The sequence below is a fragment of the Eleutherodactylus coqui genome, chromosome 8 (assembly GCF_035609145.1).
Source record: "Eleutherodactylus coqui strain aEleCoq1 chromosome 8, aEleCoq1.hap1, whole genome shotgun sequence".
Taxonomy (NCBI): Eukaryota; Metazoa; Chordata; class Amphibia; order Anura; family Eleutherodactylidae; genus Eleutherodactylus; species Eleutherodactylus coqui.
This window is the reverse complement of record NC_089844.1, coordinates 136,052,177-136,067,336: the sequence shown is the minus strand read 5'-3', so window position 1 is coordinate 136,067,336 and position 15,160 is coordinate 136,052,177. Positions and strand designations below refer to the sequence as shown.

General features: G+C 48.9%; 1 protein-coding gene across 2 annotated transcripts in view; it reads left to right on the top strand.

Moving 5' to 3' along the window:
• The window catches only part of PAM16 (presequence translocase associated motor 16), a 157,274-nt gene that overhangs the window by 20,282 nt on the left and 121,832 nt on the right, over positions 1-15,160 (top strand). For both annotated transcript variants that reach the window (XM_066576491.1, XM_066576489.1), the window contains exon 7: positions 2,795-2,845. In XM_066576491.1, coding sequence (XP_066432588.1) covers positions 2,795-2,845 — 51 coding nt within the window. The remainder of the gene's footprint in view (positions 1-2,794; positions 2,846-15,160) is intronic.

Here is a 15,160-nt window from a genome sequence, read left to right as displayed (position 1 = left end):
GAGGAGAGAGGCCGCTGCGGAAAAAAAAGAACTAACATGCTGCGCCTTTAATTTCCGCTCCGGATGGCCGTTTCCGCACGGTATGGCCGCAGCGTGTGGAGAAGATTTTTGCAAATACGTCCTGTGTGAACCCAGCCTTAGGTTAATTTTATATATTTCAGCCATATCAGCGACGAGCAAAGGTATTGCGGGTTGTTTAAAGGGCCTTCACACAGGCCAGTGCAGACTACAAAGGGGGGCAGGTGACAATTAAAATGATCATTCGTCCCCCATACGCTTTCATCATCATCAGCAGTGCATCCCTTGTTTACACGGGGAGATGTGCCGCCAACGTCAGTGATTTCTTGTGCTGCGTAACATATGCAATCGGCTGAGAACCAAGCGTTTTACTCATTAGTCAGCTGATCGCTGGCATCTTCACGAATGGCAATGATTGGGTGAATGAATGTATGAATGAACATTTGCTCCCGAATATTAGCCTGTATTAAAGGGACTTGGCCTGCGTAGGGTTTCTCCGCTGTAATCTTTTTCCTTATCAGAATGATTGCTTGGGACTTCGTCTACAGAATTGGTTTGGTCCAATCACAGCATTTACATTTTCCACATAGATCATTAAATTGAACTGAATCTTCATCTTCATATCATATTTAGGTCCAAAGATCAGTGGGGATTAATTTCAGAATATACTTGTCCTAGACTTTTCTATGGATGACCTATCCTCAGAATAGGTCATCTATAGTTAATCGGGGGAAGTCCACTGCTGAGGGTCCCCGCCGATCAGCTGATGCTGGGCTAGTGGTCATTTCTAACAGAGCCAGAAGCAGACAGCTCTGTGTGTGGTGCAGCAGACTGCGTTGGTATTGGATTGAATTCAACGGGAGCTGCACCTGCATTACCAACCCGGGCCACTACACGACGGACAGAGCTGTCTGCTTCTGGCTCTGTCCATAATGACAGCAGGCCTGATGTCAGCAGATCGGTAGGTTTCCCCAGCAAGGAACCCGTATCGATCAACCACTGCTAGAAGGAGCTTACTGCATAGTGTGTTATTAATGTAGATTCAGTATACAGTTAGTATTAATGTGAAACGTCGTGTGCGTAAAATATTGGGGAAAATGCCAGGATTAACATTATTTCTGCTGATGCACAATGCGCCTAATATATTAACAGGCTAACGCCGCTTCATATATTAGGTGCATCTCAGCTCCTCCATGCACCTACGTGGAAATGTATTCCAGATCCGATATTTTATGCTAGTTACTGGCATAGATTACACATAAATGTATCATTTTAGGACAGCCATGCCCCCTCCCATTGAGCCATGACACCTTTGGGGAAGGTGGTGTGGAGGGGCAAAAGTCACAAAAGTTTAGCACCAACTTTTCTGACTTTTTTTCTTATGCCACAAACTGGCGTAAGTCTTTACAAATGTCCCCCATTGTGTCTGATTCATGCATTCAGAGAAATCTCAGTAGTGCCAAAGGGTTTTGATCGCTCTATATAGAGCCTTCGTTCTTCATCGATACTCCAAGATCACAGACCTCGCTATTGTATTATGATCTTAGTATCGTCTTTAAGACTTTATCGGATAATTCCACCTTTTCAGTTAAGTTTGGATCTCTGACATGAGGCTCAGATTCTACATTGCAACTGTGTTACATTCTGCCGACCAATAGGTGCAACTGCTCTTTAAATTTATAGCTTTAGATTGGTACTTTCTGCCGGTCTCCTGTAGGTGGCGCTCTCGGTATACTGAAACGGCTGCCTTGCATAAACATCTTCACAATTCTTGTGAGAAGTTGCTTCCTGTTGTGAACATTCAGCATGTATGTAAAGTTTATTCATAGAATCTAATTAAATATATATAAACATTATTAATAATAAAATGATATAATGCACATTTATAAAGCATACCTTAAAAAATAAGGTATTAACACTTTCTGTGCCAGCTCACATCACAGTAGCAGAGGGGGGCGGCATAAAGGTACGCAGGCCTGCAGAGGCGGTCCGGTCAGCCCATCGGTGCGTTCATCGGGCCGCTCTGCACTAATTTACATGCTGAGTGGGAACTGTAAATACAGGGTTATTACCAATGGTCTTCCCGATTTTTAACCCTCATACCTCACATTTAATGACACTCAGATACATAAAAGTCAATGGAAACCAACTCAAAATATGAGACAAAATGGCTGCCAACGAAGACAGGAGAGAGTCTGTGTCCCTGATTTTCCTGTCTACCAGTCTGTTGTTAGTGTGCAATGTCATTTTCGATGAAGATCCACCCAGCGGGCGCACAATTCGTAAGCGGTGCTACAATTTTTAGGAAAAAGTTTGCATCTGTAATGGAAAATCATCCGTCCGTCCTACAACTTCCTGTATGCTGTGATGTCACATTTTATCATGTGATCATGCCGGCCAGTCATGACGCCAGCATGGAGGAGATGGGAACATTTGTCATTGTGTACTATTACTGTACATACCATGTTTCCCCGAAAATAAGACAGTGTCTTATATTAATTTTTGTTCAAAAAGGTTTAACTTTTTTACATGTATAGCTGCCTGGACACTATTTAAATTGACTTTTTTAATGAACTGTTAGCAGGGCTTAATTCTGGAGTGGGGCTTATATTTCAAGCATCCTCAAAAAGCCTGAAAAATCATTTTGCATCCTCAAAAATTCTGGAAAGTCATGCTGTGTCTTATTTTCAGGGGATGTCTTATTTTCAGGGAAACAGGGTATACGTGAGGTTTCTACGTTTCCACATCTGATCATTTGCTGTTTTCTTGCTCGCAGGACAAGAGGCTGAGGATTTTTGATGTCCGGAAAAGCACAGAAGCCATTCAGGTATTACTTTAACGTTATGGCGCTATTTCCATGATTATCGCGCAATAGTAGTTCAAAAGAACAAATTTGTGTGATAATCGTCGTGTCTACATGCACAGCCATCGTGCGCTATTTGTTTACACTTCGTTAGTCGCTCACTTTCAACCAGCATGAAAATAATCGCTGGATCGCCGACTTCTCGCTGAGAGTAAACGCTCTCCGCTCAGCACTTCACATAAAAGCGCTAAGCGAGAAGCCAGCAATAATCTGCCTGTTTAAACGCTCTGCACGAGCTCTAACAACCTAGCCGTGACGTCAGTGCCCGTGCAGTCGTTTAGACAACTGTTGTCCCGTCTAAATGGGACTTTACAGCGCAAAACCAGAGTGTGATGGGTGGGCAATGAGGTGATGTCTGCAGTCAGGGTAGAGCATGGCATCTGTCAGCATGTGGTTACAGGTTGGTGCATCCCATAAACAAATGACACACACAGATAAGATTCCCCCAGCGTGTCACAACGGGAGGTAAGCACCATTCATGTACCAGCTTTCTGGAAATCGCTGCCCTTTGATATCTGATCTGCCTGTGTACATCACCATTGTGAATGTTATTGTTACTGTAAAGCTATTGTCTCTGCACTCTCAGGCCTGCAGCACTGGAACATTTCAAAACTCTGTGCAGAGCAGAACAAGTAATTATGAGGCCCCATTGCAAAATTTTGAATGGATCTCAACTCTACGGCGACCAAAATCAGCAGGAAGTCCGTTTAGAACATGAAAAGCATATGAATTTTTTGGCTTCCAGCCTGTACGAGTATTTTGTAATGCACAGGCACACAAAGTGTACAGGGATAGTGGATACAGTAATGTCACGGTACAAGGCATAATAGACAGAGGAGTAATGGGCGCAGTGATGTCACGGTACAGGGATGATGGGCGCAGTGATGTCACGGTACAGGGATGATGGGCGCAGTGATGTCACGGTACAGGGATGATGGGGGCAGTGATGTCACGGTACAGGGATGATGGGGGCAGTGATGTCACGGTACAGGGATGATGGGCGCAGTGATGTCACGCTATAGGGATGATGGGCGCAGTGATGTCACGCTACAGGGATGATGGGCGCAGTGATGTCACGCTACAGGGATGATTGGCGCAGTGATGTCACGCTACAGGGATGATGGGCGCAGTGATGTCACGCTACAGGGATGATGGGCGCAGTGATGTCACGCTACAGGGATGATGGGCGCAGTGATGTCACGCTACAGGGATGATGGGCGCAGTGATGTCACGCTACAGGGATGATGGGCGCAGTGATGTCACGCTACAGGGATGATGGGCGCAGTGATGTCACGCTACAGGGATGATGGGCGCAGTGATGTCACGCTACAGGGATGATGGGCGCAGTGATGTCACGCTACAGGGATGATGGGCGCAGTGATGTCACGCTACAGGGATGATGGGCGCAGTGATGTCACGCTACAGGGATGATGGGCGCAGTGATGTCACGCTACAGGGATGATGGGCGCAGTGATGTCACGCTACAGGGCTGATGGGCGCAGTGATGTCACGCTACAGGGCTGATGGGCGCAGTGATGTCACGGTACTGGGCTGATGGACGCAGTGATGTCACGGTACAGGGATAATGGGCGCAGTGATGTCACGGTACAGGGATAATGGGCGCAGTGATGTCACGGTACAGGGCTAATGGGCGCAGTGATGTCACGGTACAGGGCTAATGGGCGCAGTGATGTCACGGTACAGGGCTAATGGGCGCAGTGATGTCACGATACTGGGCTAATGGGCGCAGTGATGTCACGGTACAGGGATAATGGGCGCAGTGATTTCACGGTACAGGTTTCACATGACTCTCAGTGCTGATCTGAATCTCGATTTAAAGAACCAAATAAACCCCTCTAGTATTCCATGAAGACAAGTATAATTTGGGGACACCAGATCTGTTTTGTATTAATGACAATACACAGGAATTCTGGGTATTTTTCTCCTTGTTAATCTATTACAGTATGGAAAATGGGCTGAAGTTTCAAGGACAGATCCCAAGCCATTCAAGTGCAAAAACTTTCTTCTAATATGATAATTAAAAGCAGTTCTCATTAACTACACGCACAAAACATCTACTTCTAATACGATAATTAAAATCAGAGAACTTGATGTAAGTTTGCAGACATACATACTGTAGGCCAAATGGACATTTTGTGACATTACAGCGCTTGGTTGGTATCCGTGAAGTCAAAGGGGTTTTCTCACTTTATCCTAAGGACTGGTCATCAATAGATTATCAGCGGGGGTCTGCCATTCAGGATCCCCGCCAATCAGCTGATTCCTGGTGCCGCTGGCACTACAGACAGTGCAGGGAGTGGTTTGTGTTGACCGGAGCGCAGCAGCCTGTGTTGATATTGAAGGTGCAGCTCCCATTGGTAAGTGTTTTTTGCTTCCTGCGCTGTCCATAGTGACAGCAGCACCAGTAATCAGCTGATCAGCGGGGATCCCAAGCGACAGACCACCTTCCATCATCTATTGATGACTGGTCATGAGGATAGGTCATTAATAGAAGAAAGTGAGAAAAAGCCTTTAAGGCCCCCTATAAACATTAGAACAGGGGTGTCCAACCTTGTGGCATCTCTGGGCAAACATTAAATACGCAAACATTAACTATGCAAGACCCCGTCCTGCACATTACAAGATTTGGGGGGGGGGGGGGGAGAAGGATCAGGGATGTTGAATTTCGGCCCCAATCGTTTTGATTCCTGGGAGATAAACCGCCGTCGGAGGTTTCATGTGTATAGGGGAGCCGGGAAAACGGCTGTCGAATGAGGGATTGTTTGTCCAACAGTCGTTGAAGGCTTATGGGCAGCTTTGCACTGACTTTGTGAGACAATCTGATAACACGTGAAGGTGAAATAGCAGGTGTCTACAATTGGAAGTGTCGGTATTGTTTAGGAATGCCTCCTAGATATGGAATAGTTGGGGTTTGTTGCTTGTATACTGGAAAGGAAATCTTTTACAACTTATTGGAGGTGGATGGTGGGGTCTGAGCATGTGATTTCTCTGTATAGGGGGTACAGAGTACCATAAATGGCACATGATAGGTGGAGGTCTTACTTCACATTTTGGGGTCTTACTTCACATTTTGCATTGGCTCCCAGTAGCCCCAAGTTGCTCCTCTTCCTTAGTATTGTCACTGCCAGTGAGATGTTTGTCCTTTTTGGCTGACATAGAAGGAACGATCCCCTTTTGCCCACTGGAATCTCACCTATTTCTTTTAGGACGGGTTGCACCAAGCATGCAGTTGACCCTGGATTAGTTAAACTGCAATGAGCTCCTCAACTAGGTTTAAGGAAAATTTGTTGCACCAACACTTTTTGACTCTAAGATTAGCAAAACCAAGTTCACTTGATCTGACATCAAAACTTCGCCGTGGATGCAATGTATTGTGCGTGTTAATTAATCATTAAAGTCAGGTGATCTTCCCAGCATGCAGAGCAATAGTAAAAACATGTCCACTACTACTGCATTTCCCTGAAAATAAGACCTACCCCGATAATAAACCCTAGCCTGATTTTTAGTGTAAGGGGTTTGGGGGGGGGGGGGACTTGAAATATAAAGCCAACCCGAAAAATAAGCCCTAACTACACGGAAAAAAAAAATACTCACCTAACAGGCGCCGCCCGGGTCCCTCCCACCAGTCTACGACGCTCCAACAGGCTTCCGTGCAGTACTCAGCATGAACAGAGCATCTCTTGCTGGTAACTGGTCTTGAATACCCTGCCTTCAGCAATTGATTGCTCTGATTGGTTCGCGAGCACCACCTCAGCCAATCAGAGCCAGCGCTCGATGAACCAATCACAGCCATTTGTGTAAGAGGGCCTTAAAAGTTCAGAAGAATCTAACTGATTTGAGCTTTTTTGGGGGGCACTTTAGAGGAAACCCATATAAAGATAGGGACAACTTACAAATTCAATGCAGATGTTGTTCTGGTTGGATGGATACCCATCATAGCAGTGCCAAACACTGAGCCAGTCTATTGTACACATGCCTGCTTATTTATACTTCGAGGGCATGCTGTTACATGTAGTTGCCAGCCTATAGTAGGGTCACAAGGAGAATATATCAGCTGTCTGCTACAAAGAACCCAAGACAAAAGGGCCCGGGCACCTCACGGTCAATGTGTTGCTGTGTATGTTGGCATAGTCGTGAGTGCCACATGTAACAAGATAAAATGGGCAGCCTCATCCCAGAGTGTGTGGGTGAATTGGCCGCAGAAACTGCTTCCAGATGTTGCAGGGCGTCCTAGCATCCTTCATCACTCGGGGCGGACGCGAGGGAGGAGGAGAGAAATTCTTTCCTTCAGCATCATAAAATTCCTCCTAACCTCTTCTCCCTCGCTGTCCAAATACACTCAATTTCCTCTTTCTTGATGGAATGGTCTGCAGGTCTGGATGACTTTCACAGGCGTAGTGCCTGGAGGAGGGGGAGTGAAATTGCAGATCTTGCAGTTTATTACTACGGTGTAGGGGGTAAATGGGGGAATCTGTTGCTTATTTGCTTTTATGAAGCCTTTTTCTGCACATGAAGGGAATTAGAGTTCTGCTTGTTACCAGCAATGTGGGGTTAACGCCGCGATCTGCGTGTTGTAACCATTAGTGCAGGAATGTTCTGCAGATCTGGCTTGGAGGAAAGGCTTTAATTTCAGTATATTCTTCTGTTGGCGCAAAAATGTTTCAGCACATGTTCTCTATTAAGTATTGAAACTGGGCTTCTCATGAGAAAACCAGCACTCCCCTCCACCCCCACTCACAGGAGCGTGTGCCCTACTTGTATAAAAGCAATGGAACAAAGACCTGCTCTGTGCACCTAATATACAGAGCTGCCGTCATCATCATAACCCAAGGACCCTGGTGTTATCACCTCATCTACAGGCATCAGGAAGACAGATCATAGTCTCCTCTAATTATAATACACAGACCTGTCATCTCCTCCTCCTAATACACCGGCATCAGGACCTAGACCTCTCCTCCTAATACACAGACATCAGGACCCAGACCTCTCCTCCTAATACACAGACATCAGGACCCAGACCTCTCCTCCTAATACACAGACATCAGGACCCAGACCTCTCCTCCTAATACATAGACATCAGGACCCAGACCTCTCCTCCTAATACACAGACATCAGGACCAAGACCTCTCCTCCTAATACACAGACATCAGGACCCAGACCTCTCCTAATACACAGGCATCAGGACCCAGACCTCTCCTCCTAATACACAGGCATCAGGACCCAGACCTCTCCTCCTAATACACAGACATCAGGACCCAGACCTCTCCTCTCCTCTCCTCCTAATACACAGGCATCAGGACCCAGACCTCTCCTCTCCTCCTAATACCCAGGCACCAGGACCCAGACCTCTCCTCCTAATACACAGGCATCAGGACCCAGACCTCTCCTCCTAATACACAGGCATCAGGACCCAGACCTCTCCTCCTAATACACAGACATCAGGACCCAGACCTCTCCTCCTAATACACAGGCATCAGGACCCAGACCTCTCCTCCTAATACACAGACATCACGACCTAGACCTCTCCTCCTAATACACAGACATCACGACCTGGACCTCTCCTCCTAATATACAGACATCAGGACCCAGACCTGTCCTCTTCTCCTAATACACAGACATCAGGACCCAGACCTCTCTTCTTCTCCTAATACACAGACATCAGGACCCAGACCTCTCTTCTTCTCCTAATACACAGACATCAGGACCCAGACCTCCCCTCTCCTCCTAATACACAGACATCAGGACCCAGACCTCTCCTCTCCTCCTAATACACAGGCATCAGGACCCAGACCTCTCCTCTCCTCCTAATACACAGACACCAGGACCCAGACCTCTCCTCCTAATACGCAGACATCAGGACCTAGACCTCTCCTCCTAATACGCAGACATCAGGACCTAGACCTCTCCTCCTAATACGCAGACATCAGGACCTAGACCTCTCCTCCTAATACACAGGCATCAGGACCTAGACCTCTCCTCCTAATACACAGACATCAGGACCCAGACCTCTCCTCCTAATATACAGACATCAGGACCCAGACCTCTCCTCCTTCTAATACACAGACATCAGGACCCAGACCTCTCCTCTCCTCCTAATACACAGACATCAGGACCCAGACCTTTCCTCCTCCTAATACACAGACATCAGGACCCAGACCTCTCCTCCTCCTAATACACAGGCATCAGGACCCAGACCTCTCCTCCTTCTAATACACAGGCATCAGGACCCAGACCTGTCCTCCTTCTAATACACAGGCATCAGGACCCAGACCTGTCCTCTTCTCCTAATACACAGACATCAGGACCCAGACCTCTCTTCTTCTCCTAATACACAGACATCAGGACCCAGACCTCTCTTCTTCTCCTAATACACAGACATCAGGACCCAGACCTCCCCTCTCCTCCTAATACACAGACATCAGGACCCAGACCTCTCCTCTCCTCCTAATACACAGGCATCAGGACCCAGACCTCTCCTCTCCTCCTAATACACAGGCATCAGGACCCAGACCTCTCCTCTCCTCCTAATACACAGACACCAGGACCCAGACCTCTCCTCCTAATACACAGACACCAGGACCCAGACCTCTCCTCCTAATACGCAGACATCAGGACCCAGACCTCTCCTCTCCTCCTCCTAATACACAGGCATCAGGACCCAGACTTCTCCTCCTCCTTCTAATACACAGGCATCAGGACCCAGACTTCTCCTCCTCCTTCTAATACACAGGCATCAGGACCAGACCTCTCCTCCTGCTAATACACAGACCTCAGGAACCAGACCTCTCCTCCTTCTAATACACAGGCATCAGGACCCAGACCTCTCCTCCTAATACATAGACATCAGGATCCAGACCTCTCTTCCTCGTAATACACAGACATCAGGACCCAGACCCCTCTTCCTCCTAATACACAGACATCAGGACCCAGACCTCTCCTCCTAATACACAGATATCAGGACCCAGACCTCTCCTCCTAATACACAGATATCAGGACCCAGACCTCTCCTCCTAATACATAGGCATCAGGACCCAGACCTCTCCTCCTCCTAATACACAGGCATCAGGATCCAGACCTCTCCTCCTCCTAATACACAGACATCAGGACCCAGACCTCTCCTCTCCTCCTAATACACAGACATCAGGACCCAGACCTCTCCTCTCCTCCTAATACACAGACATCAGGACCCAGACCTCTCCTCTCCTCCTAATACACAGATATCAGGACCCAGACCTCTCCTCTCCTCCTAATACACAGACATCACGACCTAGACCTCTCCTGCTAATACACAGACATCACGACCTAGACCTCTCCTCCTAATATACAGACATCAGGACCCAGACCTGTCCTCTCCTCCTAATACACAGATATCAGGACCCAGACCTCTCCTCCTAATACACAGGCATCAGGACCCAGACCTCTCCTCCTAATACACAGGCATCAGGACCCAGACCTCTCCTCCTAATACATAGGCATCAGGACCCAGACCTCTCCTCCTCCTAATACACAGGCATCAGGACCCAGACCTCTTCTCCTACTAATACACAAACATCAGGACCCAGACCTCTCCTCCTCCTAATACATAGACATCAGGACCCAGACCTCTCCTCTCCTCCTAATACACAGACATCAGGACCCAGACCTCTCCTCCTAATACCCAGACATCAGGACCCAGACCTCTCCTCTCCAAATACACAGACATCAGGACCCAGACCTCTCCTCTCCAAATACACAGACATCAGAACCCAGACCTCTCTTCTCCAAATACACAAACATCAGGACCCAGACCTCTCCTCTTCAAATACACAGACATCAGGACCCAGACCTCTCCTCTCCTCCTAATACACAGACATCAGGACCCAGAACTCCCCTCTCCTCCTAATACACAGACATCAGGACCCAGACCTCCCCTCTCCTCCTAATACACAGACATCAGGACCCAGACCTCTCCTCTTCTCCTAATACACAGACATCAGGACCCAGACCTCCCCTCTCCTCCTAATACACAGACATCAGGACCCAGACCTCTCTTCTTCTCCTAATACACATACATCAGGACCCAGACCTCTCCTCTCCTCCTAATACACAGACGTCAGGACCCTGACCTCTCCTCTCCTCCTAATACACAGACGTCAGGACCCAGACTTGTCCTCTCCTCCTAATACACAGACATCAGGACCCTGACCTCTCCTCTCCTCCTAATACACAAACGTCAGGACCCAGACCTCTCCTCTCCTCCTAATACACAGACATCAGGACCCAGACCTCTCCTCTCCTCCTAATACACAGACATCAGGAACCAGACCTCTCCTCTCCTCCTAATACACAGACATCAGGAACCAGACCTCTCCTCTCCTCCTAATACACAGACATCAAGGACCCAGACCTCTCCTCTCCTCCTAATACACAGACATCAGGACCCAGACCTCTCCTCCTAATACACAGACATCAGGACCCAGACTTGTCCTCTCCTCCTAATACACAGGCATCAGGACCCAGACCTCTTCTCCTACTAATACACAAACATCAGGACCCAGACCTCTCCTCCTCCTAATACATAGACATCAGGACCCAGACCTCTCCTCTCCTCCTAATACACAGACATCAGGACCCAGACCTCTCCTCCTAATACCCAGACATCAGGACCCAGACCTCTCCTCTCCAAATACACAGACATCCGGACCCAGACCTCTCCTCTCCAAATACACAAACATCAGGACCCAGACCTCTTCTCTTCTAATACACAGACATCAGGACCCAGACTTCTGCTCTCCTCCTAATACACAGACATCAGGACCCAGACCTCTCCTCTCCTCCTAATACACAGACATCAGTACCCAGACCTCTCCTCTCCTCCTAATACACAGACATCAGGACCCAGACCTCTCCTCTCCTCCTAATACACAGACATCAGGACCCAGACCTCTCCTCTCCTCCTAATACACAGACATCAGGACCCAGACCTCTCCTCTCCTCCTAATACACAGACATCAGGACCCAGACCTCTCCTCTCCTCCTAATACACAGACATCAGGACCCAGACCTCTCCTCTCCTCCTAATGCACAGACCTCAAGGACCCAGACCTCTCCTCTCCTCCTAATACACAGACATCAGGACCCAGACCTCTCCTCCTAATACACAGACATCAGGACCCAGACCTCTCCTCCTAATACACAGACATCAGGACCCAGACCTCTCCTCCTAATACACAGACATCAGGACCCAGACCTCTCCTCCTAATACACAGACAACAGGACCCAGACCTCTCCTCCTAATACACAGACATCAGGACCCAGACCTCTCCTCCTAATACACAGACATCAGGACCCAGACATCTCCTCTCCTCCTAATACACAGACATCAGGACCCAGACCTCTCCTCTCCTCCTAATACACAGACGTCAGGACCCAGACATTTCCTCTCCTCCTAATACACAGACGTCAGGACCCAGACATTTCCTCTCCTCCTAATACACAGACGTCAGGACCCAGACCTCTCCTCTCCTCCTAATACACAGACGTCAGGACCCAGACCTCTCCTCTCCTCCTAATACACAGACGTCAGGACCCAGACCTCTCCTCTCCTCCTAATACACAGACGTCAGGACCCAGACCTCTCCTCTCCTCCTAATACACAGACGTCAGGACCCAGACCTCTCCTCTCCCCCTAATACACAGACGTCAGGACCCAGACCTCTCCTCTCCTCCTAATACACAGGCGTCAGGACCCAGACCTCTCCTCTCCTCCTAATACACAGGCGTCAGGACCCAGACCTCTCCTCTCCTCCTAATACACAGGCGTCAGGACCCAGACCTCTCCTCTCCTCCTAATACACAGGCGTCAGGACCCAGACCTCTCCTCTCCTCCTAATACACAGGCGTCAGGACCCAGACCTCTCCTCTCCTCCTAATACACAGGCGTCAGGACCCAGACCTCTCCTCTCCTCCTAATACACAGGCGTCAGGACCCAGACCTCTCCTCTCCTCCTAATACACAGGCGTCAGGACCCAGACCTCTCCTCTCCTCCTAATACACAGGCGTCAGGACCCAGACCTCTCCTCTCCTCCTAATACACAGGCGTCAGGACCCAGACCTCTCCTCTCCTCCTAATACACAGGCGTCAGGACCCAGACCTCTCCTCTCCTCCTAATACACAGGCGTCAGGACCCAGACCTCTCCTCTCCTCCTAATACACAGGCGTCAGGACCCAGACCTCTCCTCTCCTCCTAATACACAGGCGTCAGGACCCAGACCTCTCCTCTCCTCCTAATACACAGGCGTCAGGACCCAGACCTCTCCTCTCCTCCTAATACACAGGCGTCAGGACCCAGACCTCTCCTCTCCTCCTAATACACAGGCGTCAGGACCCAGACCTCTCCTCTCCTCCTAATACACAGGCGTCAGGACCCAGACCTCTCCTCTCCTCCTAATACACAGGCGTCAGGACCCAGACCTCTCCTCTCCTCCTAATACACAGGCGTCAGGACCCAGACCTCTCCTCTCCTCCTAATACACAGGCGTCAGGACCCAGACCTCTCCTCTCCTCCTAATACACAGGCGTCAGGACCCAGACCTCTCCTCTCCTCCTAATACACAGGCGTCAGGACCCAGACCTCTCCTCTCCTCCTAATACACAGGCGTCAGGACCCAGACCTCTCCTCTCCTCCTAATACACAGGCGTCAGGACCCAGACCTCTCCTCTCCTCCTAATACACAGGCGTCAGGACCCAGACCTCTCCTCTCCTCCTAATACACAGGCGTCAGGACCCAGACCTCTCCTCTCCTCCTAATACACAGGCGTCAGGACCCAGACCTCTCCTCTCCTCCTAATACACAGGCGTCAGGACCCAGACCTCTCCTCTCCTCCTAATACACAGGCGTCAGGACCCAGACCTCTCCTCTCCTCCTAATACACAGGCGTCAGGACCCAGACCTCTCCTCTCCTCCTAATACACAGGCGTCAGGACCCAGACCTGTCCTCTCCTCCTAATACACAGGCGTCAGGACCCAGACCTGTCCTCTCCTCCTAATACACAGGCGTCAGGACCCAGACCTGTCCTCTCCTCCTAATACACAGGCGTCAGGACCCAGACCTGTCCTCTCCTCCTAATACACAGGCGTCAGGACCCAGACCTGTCCTCTCCTCCTAATACACGGGCGTCAGGACCCAGACCTGTCCTCTCCTCCTAATACACGGGCGTCAGGACCCAGACCTGTCCTCTCCTCCTAGTACACGGGCGTCAGGACCCAGACCTGTCCTCTCCTCCTAGTACACAGGCGTCAGGACCCAGACCTGTCCTCTCCTCCTAGTACACAGGCGTCAGGACCCAGACCTGTCCTCTCCTCCTAATACACAGGCGTCAGGACCCAGACCTCTCCTCTCCTCCTAATACACAGACATCAGGACCCATACCTCTCCTCTCCTTGTACAGGGTTTTTACATAGACGTGTGACAGTTGGTGTATCATTACTTCCAGGGCCCCCAGCTAGATGGGGGTATTAGAGAGCGGTTGCTGTGCTGTCTCTGCAGTCCTGACTCTTGGTTGTGGGTTACTTGTGTATAGCGGTGTAATGTTTGCTCCCTGCGGTTTTATTGCTCTAAGTGATTCATCGTTTTTTAGCATTCCTGGAAGATGCAGAACGGTTTCCCAATTGTGAACATGAGAAATGAAAACATTCAGTGTCCGTCCCACACAGTTCAATGCGATCGAGACCGAGGTACTGAGTCCTGAAGTGGCCAACTTATAACCAAGACATCCCGAATACCGTTCTATCGACGCTGGCACTACAACTCCCAGGATACTGCGCTCTCATACATTGTCAACTGTAGCATTGCAGTCAGGGCTTCATGAAACCTCTTAGCTTCTGGGAGGAGATTGCCATAAAAATTCATTGTTCTCATTAACTCTTATATTTCAGATGCCAAAGAAGTGAGAATTTTGGAAACTCTGCTTTCCATGGCAACAGCTGTCTTTAAAATGCATTTTTTTTTTACCATTTTTAAACTGAAACTCCACCTTACATTACATGCTAACCACCATAAGGGGGCGCTGGAGAGAAAATATTCTACCATTTGTGAGATTTCCAATAACGTTATTTTAGGGACTTTCAGCATTTTCATACTTTCTAGCTATCCTGATCTTGTTCTGTTGAGGCATCTAGTGTGAAAAGGACGGGGTTGATGGTAATTGGCATAAAAAAACGCACACACACATTTTAGGGGCATTCCCCTCTTGATGAATACACTGAATTGTCAC